This window comes from Cajanus cajan, chromosome 6 (assembly GCF_000230855.2).
Source record: "Cajanus cajan strain Asha chromosome 6, NIPB_CcT2T_4, whole genome shotgun sequence".
NCBI lineage: Eukaryota > Viridiplantae > Streptophyta > Magnoliopsida > Fabales > Fabaceae > Cajanus > Cajanus cajan.
Window position 1 is genome coordinate 33,723,040 of NC_138522.1, and position 26,394 is coordinate 33,749,433.

A 26,394-nucleotide genomic window follows, 5' to 3' on the forward strand; every position below is an offset into this window, starting at 1 on the left:
TCCTAGGGAAAGAGAGGGGTACCTGCAAAAGGCACTCCAATGCTTAAGTCAGTCCTTGGTCTCAGAGATATCAATGCTAATCAAATTGGTAATTATCAAAACGTACCTCTCTTTGTCACTGGTCATACTTATTTATACTAACCTTGATGGGACAGGCCCATATGCAAGCCCATAAGAGGATCCATTAATGATACGAGAAGTCTTCAATGTGATCGTGAGGAGTTATAGATTCTTCTAAGGTGCTTTCCCTAATATTCATACCATTATTATCCGGTATACATGCCCCCAGGGTTTCAAGGCTTTTTGATAAATATTAAAAAATGGAGAAATCCAAAAAAGAAATGTTTGCGGATCTTTTCTGCTGCTTTCTCTGATATTGTCGTCTTTCAATTAATGTGAGGCTGCTGCTTTCAATCATCTTTGGCCGAGGACTACCATATTTATGTATATAAAACTTTGGCTTTCAAAACTTTTTCACCAAAGAATCTTTTATATGTGAGATTTCTCGCTTTTAAACGTTTGGCCGAAGACCAAAACGATTTCCTTAATAAGATTCCTTTTAACTAAGAGCTGAGTAGGACCCTTGCCTTTGTCCTTTAAAAGATTCCTTTTAACTCCTTTGACCGAGGGCATAAATCAAGTAATTTTTTATTCTTTTTAACTCCTTTGACCGAGGGCATAAATCAAGCAATTTTTGATTCTTTTTAACTCCTTTGACCGAGGGCATAAATCAAGCAATTTTTGATTCCTTTTAACTCCTTTTAATAATGTATAAAAACAGTTTTTAGGAGTTTTTCCTTGGCGGAAGAGTCATAATTATTACAAGGGAACTTGGTAAGTTTTTAACCGAAGGGTTGTAAGCTTTTGGCCTTGACAAATTTTGGCCGAAGGGGCTTCAACACCTCGCTTTTGAATCACATCATTTTCAATAAAACCGAGCACTTTTAATGTTAAGCCTAGCTTTTGCTAAGGTTTTTCGACCGTGGACTTTTTAATATCACAAATAACTTGAAAAGTTTTTGGCTGAGGGTTATAAACATTTAACCCTGGCAATTCTTTGGTTGTGAACCATTAATATATAAAATTTAGCTTTCAAGTTTTTTGGCCGATGCCTATTTATATATAAAATTTTTGTAATCATTGTTTTTGAAAAGGTTTTTACGCAGTGGATTTTGACCGCGATGTCATAATATTATAACATTGAAAGTTTTGATTAAAAGCCGAGGCCGAGGGGTCTAAAATGCCTAAAGTCGTGTTCAATGGATTATGTCTTCGGTTAATACATATTGATTTGTTTGAAGTTACTCTTGACCGAATGCGTTCCGGTCGAGGTACCATGTGTGTTGGACGTTATACTTCGGCTGAGGTCTTGAGTTGTTTTCCGTACTCGACTGAGTGTATCTTCGGTCAAGGTTTTGATTTGTTTTTCACTCTCGACCGAGTGTGTCCTCGGTCAAGGTTTTGATTTGTTTTTCATGCTCGACCGAGTGTGTCCTCGGTCTAGGTCTTGAGTTGTTTTTCATACTCGACCGAGTGTGTCCTTGCCCGAGGTCTTGAGCTGTTTTTCAAGCTCGACCGAGTGTGTCCTCGGCCGAGGTCTTGATTCATTTTTCACGCTCGACCGAGTGTGTTCTCGGTCGTGGTCTTGAGTTGTTTTTCACGCTCGACCGAGTGTGTCCTCGGCCGAGGTCTTGAGTTGTTTTTCACGCTCGACCGAGTGTGTCCTCGGCCAAGGTCTTGATTCATTTTTCACGCTCGATCGAGTGTGTCCTCGGCCAAGGTCTTGAGTTGTTTTTCACGCTCGACCGAGTGTGTCCTCGGCCGAGGTCTTGAGTTGTTTTTCACGCTCGATCGAGTGTGTCCTCGGCCGAGGTCTTGATTCATTTTTCACGCTCGATCGAGTGTGTCCTGGCCGAGGTCTTGAGTTGTTTTTCACACTCGACCGAGTGTGTCCTCGGTCGAGGTCTTGAGTTGTTTTTTCATACTCGACCGAGTGTGTCCTTGGCCGAGGTCTTGAGCTGTTTTTCAAGCTCGACCGAGTGTGTCCTCGACCGAGGTCTTGATTTATTTCTTACGCTCGACCGAGTGTGTCCTCGGCCGAGGTCTTGATTCATTTTTCACGCTTGACCGAGTGTGTCCTCAGCCAAGGTCTTGATTCATTTTTCACGCTCGACCGAGTGTGTCCTCGGCCAAGGTCTTGAGTTGTTTTTCACACTCGACCGAGGTCTTGAGTTGTTTTTCACGCTCGACCGAGTGTGTCCTTGACCAAGGTCTTGATTCATTTTTCACGCTCGACCGAGTGTTTCCTCGGCCGAGGTCTTGAGTTGTTTTTCAAGCTCGACCGAGTGTGTCCTCGGCCGAGGTCTTGAGTTGTTTTTCACGCTCGACCGAGTGTGTCCTCGGCCGAGGTCTTGAGTTGTTTTTCACGCTCGACCAAGTGTGTCCTCGGCCGAGGTCTTGAGTTATTTTTCACGCTCGACCGAGTGTGTCCTCGGCCAAGGTCTTGATTCATTTTTCACTCTCGACCGAGTATGTCCTCGGCCGAGGTCTTGAGTTGTTTTTCATGCTCGACCGAGTGTGTCCTCGGCCGAGGTCTTGAGTTGTTTTTCACGCTATACCGAGTGTGTCCTCGGCCGAGGTCTTGATTCATTTTTCACGCTCGACCGAGTGTGTCCTCGGCCGAGGTCTTGAGTTGTTTTTCACGCTCGACCGAGTGTGTCCTTGGCCGAGGTCTTGAGTCTAGGAGCTCGTTAAAGCTGAAAATATTTCTTGTATTATTATTCACTGGGGTATCTCGTTAAAAACATTGCTTAGCAAAAACCTTTTCACGTTCTTTAGGGATAAAAAGCTAAGTAAGGAAAAGAGTACACCGAATTACAATGTTTTTCAACTGTAATACACTTTCAAATGTGTTGTATTCCATGTTCTTGGCATTAACTTTCCATTTAATTCTTCTAGCTTGTATGCTCGCATGTTTTGATTAATTCTGTATGGTCCATCTCAATTGGCCGAGAGCTTTCCTTCCCTTAGATTCTTTCTTGCTTCTCAATTGGCATAGCCTCGGCTCTAGCTTGATTTCTTGATTCAGTTAATTCCTCCATTTTCATGTATTTTTCAGCCCTTCTCCTCAAGTTATTCATATCCAACGGAGGTTTTTTTGCATAAACTATCTACAAAAGGTCCGGGTTTCAACACTGTGTTCAACCTATCCATTGCGACAGCTAGGTTCAGGTTTTTTATCTCCATTGCGATTTTGTTAAAACGATCCATAAATGACCTTAAGGATTCCTTCTTTTCCTGTCTGATGTTGGCCAATGCCAATGATGTCAGTTGGTAAGGTCTGCTTGTAGCAAATTGTACTGTAAATAAAGATGTTAGTTCTTCAAATGAATTTATGGAGCTGGGGGAAAGCTTAATGAACCAACTCAATGCTCGTCCTTTTAGTGAAGTGGGGAAGAGGCGACACAAAGCAGCGTCTTCTGTTGTCAGCAAGGTAACCTGTGTGAGATATGCATTCAAGTGGTCATCGGGATCTGAGGATCCATCGTACTTCTCTAAAGGAAGGTTTCTCCAACTATCAGATATGGTTGCCTCCATAATGTTTTGAGTGAAAGGGTGCTTGTATGAGCCGGGTGTTGCCACTATCCGAGAGGGAGGTTTCCCAGGATTGGTTGATAACTACATGAGAGGAACGTGTGTTTTTGGAGTTGTCGGTACGTGATATGAGGAGGCCTCATTGTTGGGTTGTTCAATAGGGTTCCAAGTTCTGTTCAAGCTTCTCAACTTGGCATTTTCTCTCCTGAGTACTTCAAGCTCCTAAGCGTCTCTTTCTCGGGCTTTCTTGACAGCTGTTATTTCTTCATGAAGCATATTCACAGATTTTGAGAGATCAATTTGATCTTCCACAGCAACCGGCCCCGAGTCCTGTTCAGGTTGAACCGAGTGGTTGTTGTTCCTGGTAATGACCATCCTCTACAAAATCTTCTTCCTGCAAAAGAGATAAACAATGTGGGCCTTCAAAACGGGCCCCACGGTGGGCGCCAAAATGTACCTGCACGAGGGTACTCCGATAATTTTGCTACTCCTGCTGGGTCTTCGTCTTCCATGAGGTATCCTAGGGAAAGAGAGGGGTACCTGCAAAAGGCACTCTAATGCTTAAGTCAGTCCTCGGTCTCAGAGATATCAATGCTAATCAAATTGGTAATTATCAAAACGTACCTCTCTTTGTCACTGGTCATACTTATTTATACTAACCTTGATGGGTCAGGCCCATATGCAGGCCCATAAGAGGATCCATTAATGATACGAGAAGTCTTCAATGTGATCGCGAGGAGTTATAGATTCTTCTAAGGTGTTTTCCCTAATATTCATACCATTATCCGGTATAAGTTGGTTATCTGGCCAAAACCATAGGCTTTGATATCATTTGTTGTGCATTGGGTATTCTTACACACATGTCTCCACGCTAATAAGATGTTCGATCAAATCAATCTGACCAGCCAATTCAAAATATTTTCAAAATTATGGTAAATATGTATGTATGAATGTGTGTGGAGATATATATAATTAGCTTAATATCTTAATTATTTCATATTAGAAAATATATTCGTCACAATTACCATAATTATATATTTTATAAATCAGAATAAAATAAAAATAATAACTCGGCAACATTTTAACAAGAAATAAAAATCGATGTAGAGATATCACTTGATATTTGTCTAATATTCTTTTATAATTATAATATTTTAATGTTTTTTATATGTTACTAAAACTTATAATAATTTTTTTTTTTTGGTTCGTACCTGGAGTATTCACCGCCGATAGCAGTGACTAATCTCCTCGCTACGTTGGAGGCACCTCAAAGGGTGGGATAGCTGGCCCCAAGATTTAACGCAGCTGCATACACTAATTTTTTAACAATATAAATTATATTTTAAATTTATAATATATAATTTATAATATGACACTATTTTTTTTTGTCATTAAAAAATTATTTTAAAAATATTAAAATTTAATTTTTAAATAAATATGATAAATAAAATTTAAAATAAATAATAGTTTATTTTTTGTTTTTGCATGAGTGTTTTAAGACTTTATCTTAAATTAATCTAGTTCAATCAGGAAATAAATAAAATCTGTTAAGAATTGTTTTTATAAAGGATCAAACTCGGGTAATGCAACCTTGAAATTTTACACATTAACAACTAGATAATAAGTTAAAAAAAATCTTGAAAAATTCTCCCACCAGATAAAAGTGTCTTAAAATACTTTCATTAAAATAAAAGTTTCAAAATGCTTTCGCACAACACAACCAACCGTGTTTAAGAGTAAATTAATAATAAATTGATGACTTAAATATGTTAGTCTCTAAAAAAATGGATGAATAATTTTTTTTTTTTAATCCCTCTAAATTGTGAAACTTTTGTTTTAGACCATATTATTATGTGACACTTTTTACTACTTACTTACTTATTAAAATGTCCAATGACTATCCTAGATATTACTTACAACTATATGTAATATTTGACAAAGTATGAAATCTAAAAAAAAAAAAAAATTATAAATCTTTAAAATAAATATTACTTATATATCTTTAAATTATCTGATAAAAAATAGTAACTTTAACTATATTATTTATATATCTTAAAATTATCTAATAAAAAATAATAACTTTAACTATATTATTTATGTATCTTAAAATTATCATTAAAAATCATAATTTTTTACTTATTATAAAGAATAAAAAAATATTTATAAATTAAAAAAATTACAAAATCAAAATCAAAACTCTCTATATTTAAGTTTAAATAAATAATAAATAATTGATAAACAAGTATATTATAATTATTATGGATAATAAATTACAAACAAATATATATGACATATTTGAAATTAAATTAATAATAAATGCATTATCTGATAAAAAATGATAACTTTAACTATATTATTTATATATCTTAAAATTATCATTAAGAATTATAAATTTTTATTCATTATAAAAGAATAAAAAAATAATATTTATAAATTAAAAAAAATTACAAAATCAAAAATCAAAACTCTCTATATTTAAGTTTAAATAAAAAATAAATAATTGATAAACAAGTATATTATAATTATTATGGATACTAAATTACAGACAAATATATATAACATATTTGAAATTAAGTTAATAATAAATGCATGTATCTTTATTTAATATCGAAACAGATTTATTTATAAATAAATAACATTGAATGAAAAGATTTTTCTGCGAAACTCGTGTGTGTTGGACTTGAGATAACAAAACGCAATATTTGACAAGATACTTGCCATTTGCAATGCAGTTGCAATCCCTTATTTATCGCAATCTCTTTCTCCCTTTCGTTACAGTTTCAATTTCAATTTCGCAGCATCTTCCTCTGCAATCTCGCTTATAAATTCCGATCAACCCCAACAAGTTTCAAACTTTTCTTATCATCATCACCTCTCACTCCGAATTCTGCAAGCATGAAGGGTGTTGGATCGTACCCTGATTGGCCATATTACGCGTCCCCAAGTTCAAATTTATCAGCTTTTGCGGCGCCCTTTAGTGTCAATCCTTACACTGCCACTGATGTTTCATCTCACTTGATGGGTCCAGCTGAATCCGCAGAAACCGTGCCCCCAATTCACTTCCCCTCTTATGGCTACGATTTCTTTTCAAACCCTGTGAGAGAATTGGGTTCCAGTGCTCAATTTCCTCATGTGGGTTTGGCTTCTTATGCGCCAAGATCAAGTTTTGTTGATGCACAACCCTACCGTGCTCCCTATGATCAAGCTTCTTCCGTGACACCTTATCATTGGCCTCCTGGGACATCCTCTTTGGATTGGCCCTCTCTCGCGGATGCTAGCAAATCGCCCGAATTAGGGTTTTCTGGTGAGAGTGCTGTTCCGTGGGACCCCTTTCCTGAGTTCAATGTGAAACAGGTTGGACTTGGGAGCAGTCTCACCCCAATGAATACAAATGCTGCTGGATTGACTGTTGAAGAAAGGATGAACCAAAACCAAGGTTTTTTTTTGTGTCCCTTGTCTTGTTTTGGTGTTTTTCAATTTGTTGTGCTTGATGTAGATGCATCATGTTTCCTTGTGTTGACTAAAGGGTTTTTTTGAAAATTTAAAGAGGGCATTGAGAAATTTTAAGTAATCTGAATGTGTTACACTGTAGAGAATTGACTTTGTAATACTATGTAATATGATAAAATTTAGTCTCTTGAGAGAATGAGAGTGTTGCTCTCCATGTAAGTGTACTCACCCCATGGCGTGTTGCGTCTAACCCCCATCCATAATTATTGCAAAGTGGGAAGTGAACTTTTTATCTTTTATGTTGAAAATAAGTGTTTTTTTTTTTTATATATTTTTTATTAAATGCAGGGAATCAAGACGTGAAGGATTCTGCTAGTGATGAGGTTCCTCATAAGATTGATTGGGAAAAGAACATTGTGCCTGCAAGTGGAAGTTATTTACCTGATACATCTGGCTGGTGGAGAGCTATGAAACCCATGTCGGTTGAATGTTTAGGTTTAGGTGCATCTGCTTTTCCATTCCCTTCAATGTCTCCTGAAACTCTTCAAGAGGCCCCTTTGAAAGTAGTTGCTGATTCAGAAAAAAATCATTTATCGAACAATGATTCATATGACAGGCACTCGAGGGGTGTTGATAAATCATCAAGAGTTGATACTGTTCCTTCAATGCCTAGAACAGAGTTGGTCACAAATTTGAATATTGACAATATTATTGAAGATGAACATGTTGGGCACAATGATTTCTATAATACAAAGGATGCTTATCACATTCCTAATTCTGGAACTAGTGGTTGCTTTGATTCATCTTATCTCCATTTGCATCTAGGAAGAAATGAGTCTTCCTCATCAAGCAAAGCAATGATTTCAGACAATAATGTTTCAAGGGATGTTGTTGATTTTTTATTCAGAGGAGGGCATGAATTTCAAAATCCTTGTGCAAATGTGGATAGTTCAAGCTTGAGCTTCAGTGCTATTGCAGCTCCCAATTTTGTTGTGAAATCTTTCGAGGATGGTGACCGATGCAATCCTGCTGAAGACTCACCTTGCTGGAAGGGATCCTCTGCTGGTCACTTTTCTCAATCTGAACCTTCTGTGGCTCTGCCACAAGAATGTGTATGCAACAAGGAAGAGAGCTTTGATTCTAGCATTCGGCCTCAGAATTATCTGCTTGATACAGAAAACAATATGAAAAAATTGCATGAAAATTCCAATGGCTATCTGCCAAGTTCAGCATGTTCTCCAAGGAAATTTTCATTAACAAAGTTTTCATCTGAAGATTGCAAAGCAGGTGGTGCTGTGAATGGAGCTTTTCAACCTGAGCCGAGATGTGATCACAGGCTTCAATTTCAGGATATTATCAAAATGAAGGAAAATAATGTGTCACCAGCCAAGCCAACCGACAGTGAGTCTGGATCTTCTTACACAGAACATCAAGTAGTAGATGAATCTTCTCACAAAGAACATCAAGTTGTAGAGGAGAACAAATTGATGTGTCTAAAACAGCACACTGCAAGCCATCATGCCATGTCCTCACCTTCTTCAGTAGTAGATACAACTATTGCACCTGAAAATTCAGCTGGGAAAGTATCAACTGAAAAATTAAATGTCCAAATGCTGGTTGATACAATGAAAAATTTATCAGAATTGCTTCTTTATCATTGCTTAAATAATACCTGTGAATTGAAAGAGCGAGATTGCAGTCTCCTTGAAAATGTGGTCAATAATCTTAAAACATGTGCTTTAAAGAATGCTGAACAGATCGAACAAATTGCCCCGGCTCAAGCATGTCTTTTCAATCAATCAGAAACTTCTAAGTGTGCTGGAGATTCATGTGAGTTTCAACAGGTATGTTCTTTTTTCTTCTATTCAATAACAATAAAAGGTGGGTTGCAAACACTTTTTTTATGACTTTTTAGTAGCCGAAAACTTAAATGCCTTTTTTTTTCAGTGATTGATGATAACAATCTAACAGCAATTCTTTGACACATGTAACATAAAAAACAAAAATTTTCCAAACTAATGTAGCCACTTTTGCTGGTAATTTCGTATTTTATTTTTTATGTCATAATAACCTTTGCATCAAATCAAGCAATTAATGAATATATCGATACAGTGTTGAACATTGACTAAACATCGATGGCAAGTTGAAAACATGAAGAGCATACAGTACATTATGGTAATTTGGCTGTATGAGAATGTACTCTCCTTGTGATTACAATTTACAATGATTTGAAAAGGTTCTCCTGTGACATGTTTGGGGTAATAATGTATTGTAACATAGCTCAAAGAGTGCTTTGCCTAATTTGTAAATTAATGAAATTTAGAAAATCATCAACTATAAGAGAAGAATGATTTTTTGATACAATGCCAGTTGATTAGTTTACTGGGATTGGGAAGATGATTGAATTGATTTCACTGTATCATAGGCAGCAAGCACTGTCCTATGAGGACAGAATGACAGATTATGAACATATTTTTTCGAATTTATTTGTAATTTGTATTTGTTTTCTGTATCTTACTTGGAATTGATTGTCAAGCCCCTAAATTTAAATAATTTTAGCAGAAATTTTCATTTTAAACTATTATGTACAACATAGCACGGTGTTTCTGTGTAATTACAATTCATCATCTATTTTAAGGAAACAAAATGCCACATGCTGAATCAGTGTGTTAGTTTCTGAGCAATAAATCTAGTGTACAGTCTACACACTTTAATACCAACATGTGAGCTCTCATCTTTCAAGTTTAAATTAAACACACGAATAAGTCTCAACAGAAGGAAGCTAATAACTACCATTAAAAGATTTTTATAATGCATAAAAAGTAATGATGGAAAAGAGATATACATAGCTATAGATGCTGTGTGATAATATCTTTAGAACTGTTTTGTAGAAGGATAAGGATCGGCTTCTTGGTTATTTTGGTTCTATGATATTGAAGGTTGTATTTTGTGTATTTTTATATGCTGGACAAGTTATTCTGCAAGTTTTTTTAATATTTTCTCAGAATGCAAGTTGTTCCAAGAGGCCACAATTAACCAAGATAGGACCAGAGACCTCCAAGTTAGAGTTTGAGAATCCACTTGTTGCAGAGGCAAAGTTGCATTTCAGGTCTGGGAAACCACTTGGGAAGCTTTCAGATTCCATTTCCCCAAGGGATGATACAGAAATGACAAAGGTTGATAACATGACCAAGGTATTCCAGGATGTGTTATTTTTCTCTATTTACTAATAATTCATGTTTACAAATTACGGTGGAAGGGAAATATTTATTGTTAACATACATTTTGATTTATAGGATCTGAAGAGGATTCTTAGCGAGAATTTCCATCATGATGATGAAGGAGCAGAGCCTCATACTGTATTATATAAGAACCTATGGCTTGAGGCTGAAGCTGCACTGTGTTCTGTCTATTACAAGGCTCGCTATAATCAAATAAAGATTGAAATGGATAAACTCTCTTACAAGGAAAAAGGTTGTCAATTTTTCTCTTATCTTGATATGACTCATTGTTATAAATATCCTGGATAAAATCCTGGAAATTTGAATTATTTTAAGCTGATGTTCTGTTAAATTATCTTATATGATATGATGCTGTAGAGATGGAGAAGCAATCAAAATCTGAGTTTGTTCCAACTTTGAGCCAAAGTCAGAGTTCTGCAAATAAAGTGTATAATTATCCAAACACTGATTTGCCTGCTTTGAAATTGCCTGTCTTGGATTCTACCAATCCAGAGGAACTATCTTGTTTGATTTTTTCCACTAATATGAACAAGCCTAAGATGAGACCATGTGAAGGAAAAGGTGGTCAAGACCCAGATAGCTTTATCCATAATTATAACGTTTCTTGCTCAGACAAGGAGGCTGAAAGAAATGATAAGGCTTCTGTCATGGCCAGATACCAAGTTCTCAAAGCTCGGGTTGACCACTCATGCATTGATACTACTACCAATGTGGAGGAACCATTAGAGAGAGCAGACAAGTCAGAGCCTAAAGGGAGGGATAATCAAATCCAAGTCAGTTCCTGCCAAGATCTTCCTGTTCCTGAAAAGAATGGGACCGATTACGAGGCATCTGTTGGGGCAAGGTTTCATATTCTGAAATCCCGGGTTGAAGGTTCAAGTTCTATTTCTTCAGAAGGCACACTGTTTGATGGAGTTGGATTTGCTGGCAAAGAAATGGATGACACAACAATTGCCAAAAATGTTTCTGAAGGTAAAAGTTTGGACGTCCATGTAAATCCTGCAGTGGTGAATCTCAATTCCTACACTTCTATGGACAAGTCAATCTCAAATGAGTTTCATCTGTGTTTGGAGGAAAATCAAGAAATTCAGCCTTCTTGTGAGCTTTCTACTTACTCCTCAGATGGCTTTGCATCAGATTGGGAACATGTGGAGAAAAGCTCGTAGGGCTGCTTTTGAAGAAACCTTTAAAAGTTTGGTTATATGGTTCAATAAATGTTTATGTTTGATTATATGACTGAATAAATGTTTATGGGTTAGACATTTTTATTATCCTTATTGGACATGCATATTGTAGAATTTGGTCTTAAGGCTCTGTCCTATCTGTATATAACGATGTCCGACTTCTTATTTTTTATTAATATAATATGTGCTTGCTCACTTGCACATGTTGATAAATAAGTGCAAGTGATAGAAAAGTTGTCAATTTGTCAAGATCAAACCATTTAGTAGTTTCAAATTAATCGAGTAATGGGGGCAAATTTGCTATTTAAGCTGCTAATTAGATTTCCATTCTCTTGTTACTTTTCCAAACATCTGCTTCTTGACTGACTAATCATAAAGCGCTGTTTTTTTTTCTTCTAAATTGCGCGAGTTATGTAATTGAAGTACTTGCCATCAGGAGCCTTTGCTTTTTACCCTAAAGAATTTTGATGTTGGGGTTGGTAAAAAGTTGTCATACTTGAACTCATATAATGTTTAAAACACCGCATTTTGTGCACCAGGTGATTAGTGTTTGGTACAACAAATGTTTGTGCATTAGGTACCGAGTTCCTTTTGCAACATTTAGTATTGTTCGAGTATTTGAAGGCATTTTCATAATATAGCATTACCATAAATTTGGTGAAAATTATTTTCTATGAAAATAGCTGGGTAATTAACCAATTAGTCTACAGTTTGACCATTATTTACGTCTGACTTTCACGGTATCAGAATGATTTTAATCTATGTACCTAAAAAGAATGATTTTAAGTTACATTCTTCATTGCTTTTGCTCACCTCTATGAATTGATTTCTTCATTTCTTAACTATCTTGGCTGTCTTTATTATCCCAGTGTTCTACACTTGTGTTGCCTTCATCAACACCTAGATTTTTGTTTTCTTAGTTTAAAAATTGAACCAGATTACTTCAATAAGAACTTTCTTCATTTTAAAATGAACCAAAAAGAGGTTTTAAAGAATTTCAGCAACATTTTCTAAAATATTAATAGAAAATTGAATACTTTTAACAGTACTGCCAGTAGTCGGTAGTCATATTCTCAATGTAAATGAATTCAATTTTACGAAACTATATGGTAACTGTAAAATAGTTGAACATAAGGGATAATTGATTAGGGTTTAAGGTTTACGTTTTAATAAGGGATGCTTAAAGTCTCTAGTCTCAAAGTAAAAACTGGGAAATAGGTTTTAATAAGGGGTGCTTAAAGTCTCTAGTCTCGAAGTAAAAACTCTTGATGGCAATCGAGATTCCAAAAGATATGCCATTATCATTATTCATATATATTTGCTACCTAGCCTGGTGGAATCTAAACAACGATAGACCTTTAAGGTTTAGGTTTCGATTTAGATCACCACTATGTCACGATCATGGCCACACCTAATCCCATTAGGACACATCGATTCATGAGAAATAATGGTTTAGAACATATAACTAGTTTTAAAATGTGACTTTATCTATTTGTCTTGGATATTAAATGCTATATCTGCAAATCATGTTTCCAAACCATGCATGCTTTTCAGGAATCTGAAAGTTGCTGTAACAACTAACACGTAGACCTAGCATGAACATTATCTAACACAATTCTTTTGGTCTATTATATTTACTATTGTATTCAACTTTAACAACTAATTTGGATTTTCGTGCACTCAAGTCAAATAGAATCGATTTACGCACGTATTCCTCATCCTATCAGCGCGTGAAATCTTGAGAAGTGTCATTATCAAAGCACTACAATAATAGTGTGATAAACTTGTTTTAGTTGTCCTTTCTTATAGCTCCCCAATCACTTGCACTCTTGACGACCAAATAATAATAATAATCCAGCTTATTGCCTTATCACTTGGCACTAAGGGCAAAATTTTCATGTATAAATAGGCTACAATTATGCCATAAGCTTACTTAGAAGCAAAGCAATCTTTCAGAGAAAATGAAGTCAAAAAAGCTTAAATGTATAACTATAATTTTTCTCATATATTTGTTGAATCAAAATGCTCATTGTGAGCTACAGGTTGGGTTTTATAGCTATTCATGTGGCATGGCTGAGTTCATTGTGAAGGATGAAGTAAGAAATAGTGTTACTAGGAATCCTGGACTTGCTGCTGGGCTTGTAAGAATGCATTTCCACGATTGCTTTATTAGAGTAAGTCATTATATGGAACCATTTGTTATTAATCCATTACCCTTAATTACAATAGTAAAATTTGTTAATTACCCTCTTTCTTTACTAAAATCTTTAACCGCTATGTTCATTTTAGGGGTGTGATGCATCAGTTCTTCTTGATTCCACTCCCTCAAACACTGCAGAGAAAGACTCTCCCGCAAATAAACCAAGTCTCCGAGGGTATGAAGTCATTGATAATGCCAAGGCTAAACTTGAAGCAGTTTGCCCAGGAGTTGTTTCATGTGCTGACATTGTTGCATTTGCAGCAAGGGATAGTGTGGAGTTAGTAAGTGACTCTACTTTGTTCTAGCAACATTTTTTAAAGCAAGAAAAATGACCCTATACCATTCCTTTTGCTTCATGCAGGCTGAAGGGGTTGGTTATGATGTTCCAGCAGGAAGAAGAGATGGCAGAATATCACTAGCTTCAGATACAAGAACAGAGTTACCTCCTCCAACTTTCAATGTAAACCAACTCACTCAACTCTTTGCAAAGAAGGGATTAACACAAGATGAAATGGTCACCCTTTCAGGTATACAAGAGCTTCAAGATAACTCTTCTTTATGGTATGCTTATAGCTTCAATTTGCTAATGGCATGTGCTGTGTATGCAGGAGCACACACCATTGGCCGCTCTCATTGCACTGCTTTCAGCAGTAGATTATACAATTTCAGTAGCACTTCAAGCCAGGATCCGAGTTTAGAGCCTTCATATGCAGCTCGGCTGAAGAGGCAATGTCCACAAGGAAGCACAAACCCCAACTTGGTGGTTTCAATGGACCCCTCCAGTCCTGCAATTGCAGATGTAGGGTACTATCTTAATATATTAACAAACCGAGGCCTGTTTACTTCTGATCAGACTCTCTTAAGTAATGCTGAAACAGCCAGTCAGGTGAATCAATATGCCAGGAATTCTTATCTGTGGGCAAATAAATTTGCGGATGCAATGGTGAAGATGGGTCAAATCAGTGTCTTAACAGGTAATGCTGGAGAGATTAGAACAAATTGCAGGGTGGTCAATGGCTAGCAATGGTGTTCGAGGACTACCTGCAGCAATGAAGATCTACAGATTCTTAGTCATGTTTCTGTTTTTCTTTTTTCCTGCTTGATTACGGAGCAAGTAACTTTGCTTCCCGTTTTTTTTACCTCCTGTTCGCATAACTGGCATTCATCTGTCGGTGAATCGTAGTCCTCTCTGTTTGCCCTGAAATAGATAGCTTGTCATTTGCGACAAGTATTTACTCACGTTATCTAAATCAATTTGCTTCGGTATAAATGCAAGGACTGTCCAATCACAGTGCATCGCTATCAACAACCAACATTAGATTTTTTCTTGGCTAGATGTTCTTGAGGACTAATGCTAAATTAGTAAATTACACGCCAATACATTAAGAAACAATTACCTGAATGTCTTTTTCTCGTTTAAAACTTTTAAATGCGACAAATATCATCTAATATTTTTATAATCAATTCAATTTGATCCAACCATCGATATTACCAAAGGCTATGGTAATTCCTAGCCAAATGGCATCTCATTTCCAAATGTCCAGGGACATGAGTCTTTAAAAACCTATTCAATTTGATCCAACCATCGATATTACCAAAGGCTATGGTAATTCCTAGCTAAATGGCATACCATTTCCGAAGGTCCAGGGAAATGAGTCTTTAGAAGTTGCAGATGCGGATCCAACAAAACAATTTTGAGTAAATTTCCTAAGAAGCACTTACAACAAAAAAAATAAATAATAAAAAAATAAGAGAAAGATAAAACTAATTTCTCTATTCACTGAAATTAACTTATGCATAGACTAATATGTAAAATTTTTCTCTTAATAACTTTTCAAAATCTTATTTTTTGCTCACGTGTAAATTAATTTTAACTTATAAACAAGTTTATTTCAAATTTTTTACCTATATTTCTCTTCTAAATGTTTTTGGAGAAATTTATCTATACAGACCTTATATATACCTAGAGATTATTAAACAAGCAACTCTCAAGAGCACAAGATATAGAGCTGAAAGAATGCTATTATGAATGAAAACAACGAAATAATAGTAAAGATATGATCATTGATCATCACATCGTACCACAAATTTTAGAGAGCAACAAAATTATAAGGTAAACAGAACCATATGGACCAGAGATATTATAAGGATGGCACTAGTTCCAAAATCATCCCCAAAAAACAACTATAAATAGAACATAAACTGTAACTAAGTAGTGAGTTCCATGATAGCACCAACAATGTCCCCATTGTGAGTCTTGAGAGCCTTGACGGCCTTGCTCCTTGACACTCCTGCCTGTGTCATCACCAAATCAATGTCGTGGGGCTCAACACCAGTTTCATCAACCTCCTCCTCTTCTTCAGGCTGTGCTACTGCAGCTGCAGCATCTTGATCTTGTTTTCCCGTAATTGATCCCACGTCAGGCATCCTGAATTGTTGAGCTGCCTGCGTCTGCAGCTGAGAGCTCAAGTCCTCTATTTTTGCTTCCCCAAATATGACGTAGGTCTCAGAATTTGGACTCTTGAAGACATCAGGTTTTGAGATGAAAAAAAGAATCTAATGCATAAAATAATTTGGTTAACAGCCATCCACCTTCTAGTTAGATCACAGAAAGAACAATAACAACACATACAACGACTCACATTTTTCGTCCTCTTGATTGTGACCCTACTAACACCAGTAACAGGTTTCAGTCCCAGCTTCAACATAGCTTTCCGGCTCTTCTTCTCACTTCTGCTCTGCTTTGAACCCTCAGTACCACCTGCATCTTAAAATCCATTAATCCAAGAGAACAAATAAACAGATACCATGTTGGAATTGAATACGCGCAATAACAAGATGTACATTCCATTTTCCTTCAGCTAAAACCCTACATCTATAATCCTAACATTCATGAAACTGCAAATCAAAAGACAACTCTATAGCACAATACTTTTTGAATAAATATAACATGCAAGTATAAAGAGTTTTTACCCTCTCAATCAGAAACCACAATGTATTACCTCAAAAATCACACCAACAATAATTTTGTAGTAGTTAACCTTTTACATTGACAATGCAAGCCTATTGAATTCATTATGTTTTCTCAATGAGAGAAAAATCTCTAAAATATACAAGAACCATAACCACATAAACATTAGCCAATTAGTTATATCACATAAAGTTCATTGTCAATAAAAAGAATCCCTAACCATTATAACAGTGGTCTACAATACAATTCTCAGGTGTAAATCTATCTAAATGTAAATCCACTAATCAATGTTAACACTGATATATAAGATAAAATAACCTAAACAAACAGAAAACGGTGTAATTACGAAAATAACGTTACGAGAAGGAACAGAGAAGGACCTTGAGCGTCGTCGTCGTCGTCTTTGTCGTCCTCGTCATCATCGTCGTCTTCGTCGGTTATATCTTTGTCGTCATCATTGACGTCTTCGACAACGGGAGCATCATCCTGCTGAGAAAAAAATAGATCGTGTGAGGAAGCGAATAAGAGAGAAAGTAAAGTCGAAAATAGAAATGGAAATGGGGGAACCTGCGGGTGATGTTTCTTCTTGAGGGTTGTGTCGTCGACGGAGGGAAGTTGTTGGTCGACTCCGGCGTCGGCGGCGGCGGCGTCAACAACGGGACCTGGAGACATGGCTTCTCACTGAAGGAGTGCTGTGAAAGAGAGAAAATGCAGAAACGAAGGATTCGATTATGAGATGACACTCTTTTTTTCTGCTATTCATTCCTTCTAGTGTCAAGGGTTTTATGATTCCTAGGCCCATCATTTTCTTGGGCCTTTTATTTTGTCATGGAATTATAATAAAATAAAATACTCACTCTCATGTAATAAAAAAAAGTATATATTTACCATTAAAAGTGAAATTTTTTTTTGGGATAAATATTCATGTTCCTAACCTTAATAATGATTTTCCTTAAGCCAACATAATGCTACACTTTATGAGTTCTTACTTTTAGCTTAAAAATATTCCATTGAAAATTAATCTTTTAAAATATATAAATCAATAAGTTTTTTCTTCAAATAATTTCTTTTATTTATCACAAGTATCTTTCTTTTGAAATAATCATGTCAAATATATGATTGAACACTAAATATACACTCCTCACAACAAGAATCCAAATTTTGCTTTATCAAATTGTAATAGACTAATAACCCTTTTTATGATATTCAACTTGTAACACCTTTTATCCAAGACACTTTCTATTAAATTACATGTTGCAAAAATGAAGGAAATATAACTTTCAAAACATACATACAAAAGTCAATAATTTTTAAAACAAATCATGAGTAAATAATATAACATATATAATTATAACATGACTCTCATAACATTTTACCAACTTAAAAAGGCGATGACACTCCAAAAGCTAAGTCTTACTAGACTTCTCATCACATACAAATGAGTCAATTTTTTTCCCTCATTGGCTAAGTCACTCACCACTTAGATACCACTCAAGCCCATTCTTGTCACCTCTTTAGCTAAGTTGTTCATTATAATTCCATAACAAAAAGAATATTGTGACATAGTATTGTATTGATCACAACAAACATCAATTATAATCAAACATGAATTAATATACATTAGTACAACTACACGATTCAAGCATTTAAATCAACCAAACACATTTAAGGATCCCACAATTAGGGTAGAAACACCCCACACTTAGTTTGAAGATGATGTACTACAATTGTGGTGCTTCACACTAGACTAACAAAGAAATCCATGTGTTGTCATAACATTAGAGATTTTAAATGGGGTCACTCGGTTTGTGAGGGCCAATACTTACAAGTGAGTTGGTGTAGCCCAGCTAAAATTTTTTAAAAATCACTTATTTTGTGGCCAAACTTGAAATTATTAGGCTTGAAAATTGTTAAGTCAAAAAATGATCTTAGATCCCTCATTTTTCATAAGTTTTAATAATAACAAACACTACGTCTTTTGGCAAGAAAATATTTTTAAAAAGTCACAGTTTCATACTTTGTAAGATGAAGTAGTGTTTGTAAGACAAAGCAAATCAGATGAAGCATACAATTATTCTTAACACCCATTATTTATTATGATTGACAATTTTAAACTTTCAAATGAATGTTTTATATCTTAATAGATCGAAAGTTATTGTCTTGAAAGACACATTTTGTTAAAAGTATATAAAAGCATGTAAATCATCAAAACAAAGGATGAAGATCTCAAATTTCACAGAAAAGGCACAGGAAAAGGACTGTATCCTTGCTGCACGCTAACTTGGCTTCCTACTATTCCCATTTTGCTACTTTGCTCTAATAAGTAACTTGATCTATCAAAGATATGGAGTATGTTTAGGTGAATGACATTACTTGAAGCATTTAATGCACCAATGGATACTTCCTCTCTCCCTAAATCAAACAAAGGAGTAAAATGAAGCAATTCTATGAATCAGACTCAAGAACCTACAATGGTCATCTCTTTCAAAGATACTATATAAGAAATTCTAGAACTCAAGAGAAGAAGAAGAAACCACATATGGAAAATTTTTGAGATACAGAGAAAATATACAACTCATAAAAAATCTTCTTCAAGAATTTTCTTGTACTTAAATGTGTGTTGTAATCACGTCTAAAAGAGACAACTGCAACTTTGTAATACCTTTATAACCATTGTTATAGGATATAAATTAGAAAGGTTTGACTCTAAAAGAATATTTGGAGTTAAACTTGGAGAGGCTTATTTTTAAAAAAATAATATTTGGGTAATGACTTGAAGAGGCCAGTCAAAGAACTCTTGTTTGAGCTAGAAGTAACTTGATAAAATAATACTTGTAACTTTGTTGAAAGTTAGTGGAACTTAATCTAGTTAGACTGAGAATTGGACGTAGCCTCAATGATTAAAGTGAACCAGTATAAAAACTTCTTGTGTTCATTGATTACTCTTGCTAACCCTTACAGATACTACTTCACGTACTTAAAAATGTGAAGTGTTTGATATACACTATCCAACCTCTCTTTTAGTGTCTATCTTTTCTTCACAAAATTATTTTATTTTATTTTCTATTTTTTATTTAATTATACAAATATAAAAAAATAAGTATAAATATAGATACAAATAATAGCTACAATAGGTCTAATAGGTTTTGGACGGTCAAATTATTGACCTTTTTGACTCACCAAGTGAAGTCACTTACCTGATTGCCAAAATGTCAAAAAGAAGTCTTGTTGTCTCCTCCCACATTTAGCATGAAATCTCATGCTTAGTTTGGCTCTACAAATCTACAAATTTTCATTTTGCGATTTTGTGTTTTTAGAACCCTTAATGTTCATCCATAACCATCTAATACATATATATGAAGTTCTAGATTAAGTCCTATCATTTTTTCAATCCTTTCAAAACAAGTAATTAGGTAATCCTATCACTTAAATTAATCATCAAAGCTCCTAAAAAATTTCAATTACTCACAAATACAAGAATTCATATAACACATTCAAATTCATCAATCATAATAAAAATAAAATGGTTTCAGGGTCGAAACATAAACCAAATCGAGGTCTAGGACTAACCCCTTTGTCCATAGCTAATGTTACATCCACAAGCGAAAATTTCATTCTTCTCTAACTTCTAATGGTGAAAATGCAGCAAAAGTTGAAGCAAAATTTTTGAGTTTGGTACTCCCAACTTATTCCAAAACCTCTATGGTGACTACACAACTTTTCCAAAGAGAAAAAAAAAAAGTTTTAAATTTTAGATTTAGAATAAAAAAGAGACAATTTTTACCCTATTAAATTAAGAATGCAAGGCTCACTAAAATATTTTAAAGAAAAAGAGTTACACGACATCAATTTTAAAAGCATGATGCTTAATTTACACTACCATTGTCAAATTCTCTTATTTTCTCTTAATGTAAGTAAATATGTATTAAATGTATTTTACATTTTTTAAAAATTAGGTACGCAGTTTTATTTAACATTTTATTTATAATATGATTGGAAAATTTATAAAAACATATAGTATTCCTTCACTTCTCGTTAACACCAAATTAACTTAATTTTTTATATAATTATAATATTGTACAAATTATAAAATAGGCAAAAATAATATAAATAAAATAAATTTAAATATATTTTTAGTCCCTTTAAATTTAAGATAAATTTATTTTTAATTCTTCAAATTTTTAATTTTTAATTTTTAATCTTTATAATTTTAAAAAATCTTATTATAGTCTTTATATTCAAATTTTGTTAAAAAAATTATTCATAAAACCTATCTACCAATATTCCTGTTAATAAAGACATCACATTAAACTTAACTAATACTACATAATTATTTAAATGTCACTTTTAAATATGTTATTAATAATCTAAAGTATCAAAACAAAATTTTTTAAAAATTTCAAAAATTAAAAATAATAATTTTAAATTTTAAATTTGAATTACCATTTACTATAATTCCAAGCATAGTTTTAAAAACCAGACCGGTCATCGAACCGGTTAAGGTACTGGGTCAGTGGGTCAAAGATTAAACCGGTGGGTCATTAGTTGAACCGCATGACTCGATTTTTATTTATTTTTATTAAAAAAATATTCATATTAAATATATTTTATACTTATAAATTTTAATAAATTCATATCTTATTTTAAATTTCAATTTTTCTATCTTATTTAAAATTATTTTTATTTTTATTTTGTAAAAAAATACATAAAAAATTACATGTTAAGCGATATATTAATACAAATTAAAAATATAAATAATATGTACATATAATATGCTAGCAATTAATATCACAAAATAATATATGTAATATTTACATAAATATTATATTATTAAATATATAATTTAAAATTATTAATATACTATAAAAGTTATTTAAGTTGTATATATTGCAACAAATATATTAGAACAAGTAGTCATTGTTATATTTAATAAGACTCCTTGCTTTTCTATTAAGAGATTCAATTTTCATTATTATTTTTGTGGTTTATGATCTCTTAAAAAAATTAAAAAAGAAAAAGAAAAAAAAGTGGTTGAACCGGTTTGACCCACCGGTTCACCAGTTGAACCGAAAAATTGACCAGTTCAATCCAATTTGAAACAGGTCAACTTCATAACCAATCCAACTTAAGATTCGGACCGGCTAGACCACCGATTCCCGGTCCAACCGGTCGGTTCAGTCCGGTTTTTAAATCACTTATTCCAAGCTAAATGGCCTCCTAAACTAAAACAGGACGCAGGCATTGGGTTCTGAACTAGATTGGTTTGACTTTTAGACTGCTCTAAATAATTAACAGCATTCAACAACGTAATATTTTCCCCCCTTAAGACACTAATGAACAGAAACCTCGCCTATTTTTGTAAGAAATGCGAAGCAATACTACTAAAAATACAAAATCAAACAATAATGTGACCATTCAGAATATTTTAAGATCGCAACAAAACTATAAAGTTAAACGGTAAACCCCAGACATATAACGGTTGATATGTTGATTCGGTTTAAAATAAAACGGCACTAGTTCTAATATCATCCCGAAAAAAGACATACAAAGAGAATAAAACATAAAGGCCAATTAAGTAGTGAGCTCCATGATGGCTCCAACAATGTCCCCGTTGTGAGTCTTGAGAGCCTTGACAGCCTTGCTTCTTGACACTCCTGCCTGTGTCATCACCAAATCAATGTCATGGGGCTCAACGCCAGTTTCATCAACCTCCTCCTCTTCTTCGGGCTGTGCTGCTGCAGCTGCTGCTTCTTGATCTTGTTTCGCTGTTCCAGATCCCATATCTGGCATCCTGAACTGTTGAGCAGCCTGTGTCTGCAACTGAGAACTCAAGTCCTCTATTTTTGCCTCCCCAAATATGACGTAGGTCTCAGAATTTGGACTCTTGAACACATCAGGTTTTGAGATGAAGAAAAGAATCTAAAATGCATAAAATAATTTGGTCAAAAGATATCCACCATTCAGATAGATCACAGAAAAGTACAACACATGTAAATGACTCACATTTTTTGTTCTCTTGATTGTGACCCTACTAACGCCGGTAACTGGTTTCAATCCCAGCTTCAACATTGCTTTTCGGCTCTTTTTCTCACTTCTGCTCTGCTTTGATCCCTCAGCACCACCTACATCTCAAAGTCCAATAGTACATATTTATGAACAAGATCATAGATAACAAGCCAAACAAAAATAGCATAGAAATGGCTGTGGCAACAGAGGGCAAGTATCAAAATACACAAATATATTGTTAATTTCCCAAGGTAAAATCTTCTATTTCAGAACTAAGTGGCAGTTATTTACTTGCCAATATTGCAACAGCTATAGAATATCATCTTTTTTCATCTGAATAATTCAATCATATAAAAATAGTAAGCAAGAAAAGCAGTAGCTGAATATAGTCAAGACGTGAAGTTCAACAGCAACAAAAAGGATTCCAACTATAAGCATGGTATAAGAAAGATCTGTGATCAAAAGCAGAGTTCTGAAGATATCTAAAAAGGGTCATCCCTCGCACAAATTGAGGTGCTGCTGATTCAGTGAGGTCCTCGCCTTCGGTAAACCTTTCTGGTTTAGGCAAGGCATTAGCCTTTAGGACCTAGTTGATCTGTTTATGACTATATAGTAAAATAAAAATAAAACAAAAACCCAACAATCTGACTCATACTGTGAAGCTGAAGAAGTAAAATACAGTCTCTAGAATGCTAAAAATAACTAGTTGTCAACCTTTGGGTCTCAGCAGCTACCAACTTGGGATATACTCATAAACCAAGATTGAACACTGATTTTATTTCTTCCATGAATGTTATGCTAATGGTAACATCATTCTTCAACAAGGCACACAATTTTTTGCATATATCACCTCATGACATTAAAGTAAATTTAAAAGATAAAACACAGCACATTATGCCGGACTCACCACTGTTAAAATTCTCAGATATACATTAAATGATTACATGACCAATCATGCACATTCTGTAAGTTTGGATAACAGCAACAATTGAATCTAGCTCAAATATTTTCAAGCTTCACCACATAAACGCCAATCCATCAAGTGACAACTAATTAAGGGTTTAACCAAGTCCCCTTTCAATTCCATTTAGTTTCCTACTGCGCTACGTGTAGCCAAAAAATGTATCTAAAACAGAGTCATTGTTAATTAAGGCACAAAGGGTACCTCCAGACCCACATGAAAACAACTCTTTAACTTAGACTAAACCAACAATCACCAAAGACTACCGACAAATGCAGAAACAAATACATACAAATAGCGTCCAAAAGATAAAGTAGTCCAACATTAACTGTCAGCAAGCAAATACCATTTCCATACACAAAAATTCGCGAACATGGATGACATTTTTGGTCGTCCCAGTATGACAATTTCGATAGAAACGAAATCCACTATATATCAATTAGCTTAAAATAATTACGCGTTATTTCATCAACACAAAATTAAATCTCAGGGGATAAACACAAAACTCTACTAAACCCTAGAAAAATGCATAAACACATGGGAACCCAGTAATAGAGGTTGAGAACGATTAGAAACATAACGAATAACATAAATAAGGAGGAAACAGAGGTTTTATTAGGTTAACGCAGTGAAGGAAAAAAGGACCTTGAGCACCGTCTTCCTTGTCATCATCGTCGTCGTCGTCATCGTCGTCGTCATCGTCTTCATTGTCATCATCCTTGACGTCCTCGACAACGGGAGCATCGTCCTCCTGGCACGAGGCAGGGAAATGAGACACAAAACATGAAACGAGACAACAGCGGAATGTTTGGAAATGAAAAGAAAGGGAAAAGGGAAAAGGGACCGACCTGGGGTTGAGGTTTGTTGGTGTGGGTTGAGTCGTCGACGGAGGGAGCTTGAGGCTGGGCATCGAGCTCGGGAGAAGCGTCGACAACGGGACCTGGAGACATGGCTTGGGGTTTCACTCGCCGAACCTTTTCTTTTCTTGTGATCACTGACTTTGGATGATAACACGACTAGATATAGATAGGGATAACTCTTTTTGCTTCTAATTCCGCCTCCAGGGTTTTCGCGTTTATTGGGCCCTTCCTCACTTCGGCCCACTTTTTTGCTTTTTTTTTTTTTTTTTGCTTTGCTAAGGTTAAAAAAATGTATAAAAAAAACTTATTTTATTAAATAAATAAATAAATAAGGGAACTTATTCTATGTGTAATAGAAAATTAAGAAAAAAAGTATGAGAATGATAAATTAAGAAAAATAGACTGATGGGTTAATAAATTATTAAATTGGGACTTTTGAATTTTGATATTTATACCTTTTCCATTTGCTAGATACCCTTCTCTTTTTCTTTTCTTCTATTTTTATGTGAAAATACTTTAATAACCTCAGTTTTTTTTCTCTTCCTTTTCAAACATCACTCATCCTCTCCATATGTGGTTTCACCTTCTTATTTCTCTTCCTGGCATTTTTCAACCATTTCTCATACTATCGTTGGTAACTTAGATTTAAGTCAAATGATTGTGTTTTAAAATGCTACGGTGTGTGTATAAAAAATGTGGGGAAACTGACTTTTATGTTAAGATGTAACTATCAATGAAAAGAGTATCATTGCATCTGTTAAACTTTGTAAGATTGCTCAATCTGCCAACAAGCCATTAGTACTGCTTCTATTGCATGGACCCAGACATGTTGTTGGTGTTATTTTTTGAAAGAACAGATCAACAAAACCAGTGACGTATGGTAGACAATGGTGGCAGCTGTCCCCACAATCATTTTACAATTTTGTATAACATAAATATTAAATTTTTTAATTAAAAAATAATAATATTTTTTAAAATAAAAATTATATTCTAATAAAATAAACTTACAAATGTTTTATAAAACTCAAGTTTAAAAATAATGTTTATTTATTTAATATTTGTCAAATTTTTGAAAAATATTAGTTTTTATATGTAACGGAAAATATTTTTGGATAATAAATCAATTTTTTAAGTTTAATTATATAATAAATAAATATATTAATGTTCACATATTTAACGTAATATATTAAAATAAATTTGATAAAATAAAATTTGTAACATTGTTTTCTATTTATCGATATTAATAAAAAGAAATTATAATAATAAAGTTTATGAAATTTATGTTCTATTTAAGATTTTTATTATAAGATATGTTTTTAATAATAAAATTTTATATTAGATATTAAAAATATATTTATATTATAAATAAATTTAATTTAATTTTTATAAAATTTAACATTTTTTTATTTTTCTAGTGATAAATTACTATAAAGTAGGACTTTAAATAGGATTGTAATTTTAACAAAATATTTTAAAAAATATGTTTAAAATAGATAAAGAAGTTATGATCAATACATGTATTTTCAATGAAAGTTAGACTTAAACCTATTAAATTTTAATATAACTTAATTTATTTTTACCCCTAATCATAACAAGAAATATAAAAGTTTGTAAAAAAATAATTATTATATATATTTATATTTTTAAAATAATATATAAATTTTTTAATACTACATACATATGAATAAGTATTACCTTTACCATTTAAAATTTATACATCCCTCATAATGCAATTACAACATCAATAAGTTGTAATTGCATCACATATCGCAACCAAGATGGCACATCATGACAAAATAAAGAACATTAGACAGATTAAATTAAGAGTTAATTACCTATATATTGTCAGTGTAAAGTTTTTTTACACTAACAACCAATTATATCTTTTAATTGTGTCATGTCACTATTAACACATTTACTTTTAAC

The 26,394-nt window shown here is 33.9% G+C and overlaps 4 protein-coding genes across 5 annotated transcripts; 2 read left to right on the forward strand and 2 right to left on the reverse strand.

Moving 5' to 3' along the window:
• The first annotated feature begins 6,252 nt into the window (after positions 1 to 6,252).
• On the forward strand, positions 6,253 to 11,665 carry LOC109803283 (uncharacterized). The gene is made up of 5 exons (XM_020364793.3): positions 6,253 to 7,030; positions 7,393 to 8,888; positions 10,050 to 10,238; positions 10,341 to 10,518; positions 10,644 to 11,665. Exons 1-5 carry the CDS (start codon positions 6,490 to 6,492, stop codon positions 11,450 to 11,452), a joined length of 3,213 nt encoding a protein of 1,070 aa, XP_020220382.1. The 5' UTR covers positions 6,253 to 6,489; the 3' UTR covers positions 11,453 to 11,665.
• A 1,727-nt stretch (positions 11,666 to 13,392) lies between these two features.
• On the forward strand, positions 13,393 to 14,909 carry LOC109804411 (peroxidase 5). Its single transcript, XM_020366229.3, has 4 exons — positions 13,393 to 13,644; positions 13,760 to 13,951; positions 14,032 to 14,197; positions 14,279 to 14,909. Exons 1-4 carry the CDS (start codon positions 13,432 to 13,434, stop codon positions 14,689 to 14,691), a joined length of 984 nt encoding a protein of 327 aa, XP_020221818.1. The 5' UTR covers positions 13,393 to 13,431; the 3' UTR covers positions 14,692 to 14,909.
• A 791-nt stretch (positions 14,910 to 15,700) lies between these two features.
• Positions 15,701 to 17,410, reverse strand: LOC109803992 (nascent polypeptide-associated complex subunit alpha-like protein 2). Of its 2 annotated transcripts, none has more exons than XM_020365716.3 (4): positions 17,209 to 17,410; positions 17,022 to 17,127; positions 16,313 to 16,431; positions 15,701 to 16,226 (listed from the first exon to the last, which is right to left on the reverse strand). In XM_020365716.3, the coding sequence occupies exons 1-4, from the start codon at positions 17,311 to 17,313 to the stop codon at positions 15,879 to 15,881; spliced, it is 678 nt and encodes a 225-aa protein (XP_020221305.1). In that variant the 5' UTR covers positions 17,314 to 17,410; the 3' UTR covers positions 15,701 to 15,878. The 2 variants fall into 2 exon arrangements, with proteins under 2 accessions (XP_020221305.1, XP_020221304.1); XM_020365715.3 differs by having other exon boundaries at positions 17,022 to 17,130; positions 17,209 to 17,408.
• A 4,619-nt stretch (positions 17,411 to 22,029) lies between these two features.
• On the reverse strand, positions 22,030 to 24,620 carry LOC109804185 (nascent polypeptide-associated complex subunit alpha-like protein 2). Its single transcript, XM_020365976.3, has 4 exons — positions 24,457 to 24,620; positions 24,254 to 24,359; positions 22,645 to 22,763; positions 22,030 to 22,560 (listed from the first exon to the last, which is right to left on the reverse strand). The coding sequence occupies exons 1-4, from the start codon at positions 24,556 to 24,558 to the stop codon at positions 22,213 to 22,215; spliced, it is 675 nt and encodes a 224-aa protein (XP_020221565.1). The 5' UTR covers positions 24,559 to 24,620; the 3' UTR covers positions 22,030 to 22,212.
• Positions 24,621 to 26,394: the final 1,774 nt, after the last annotated feature.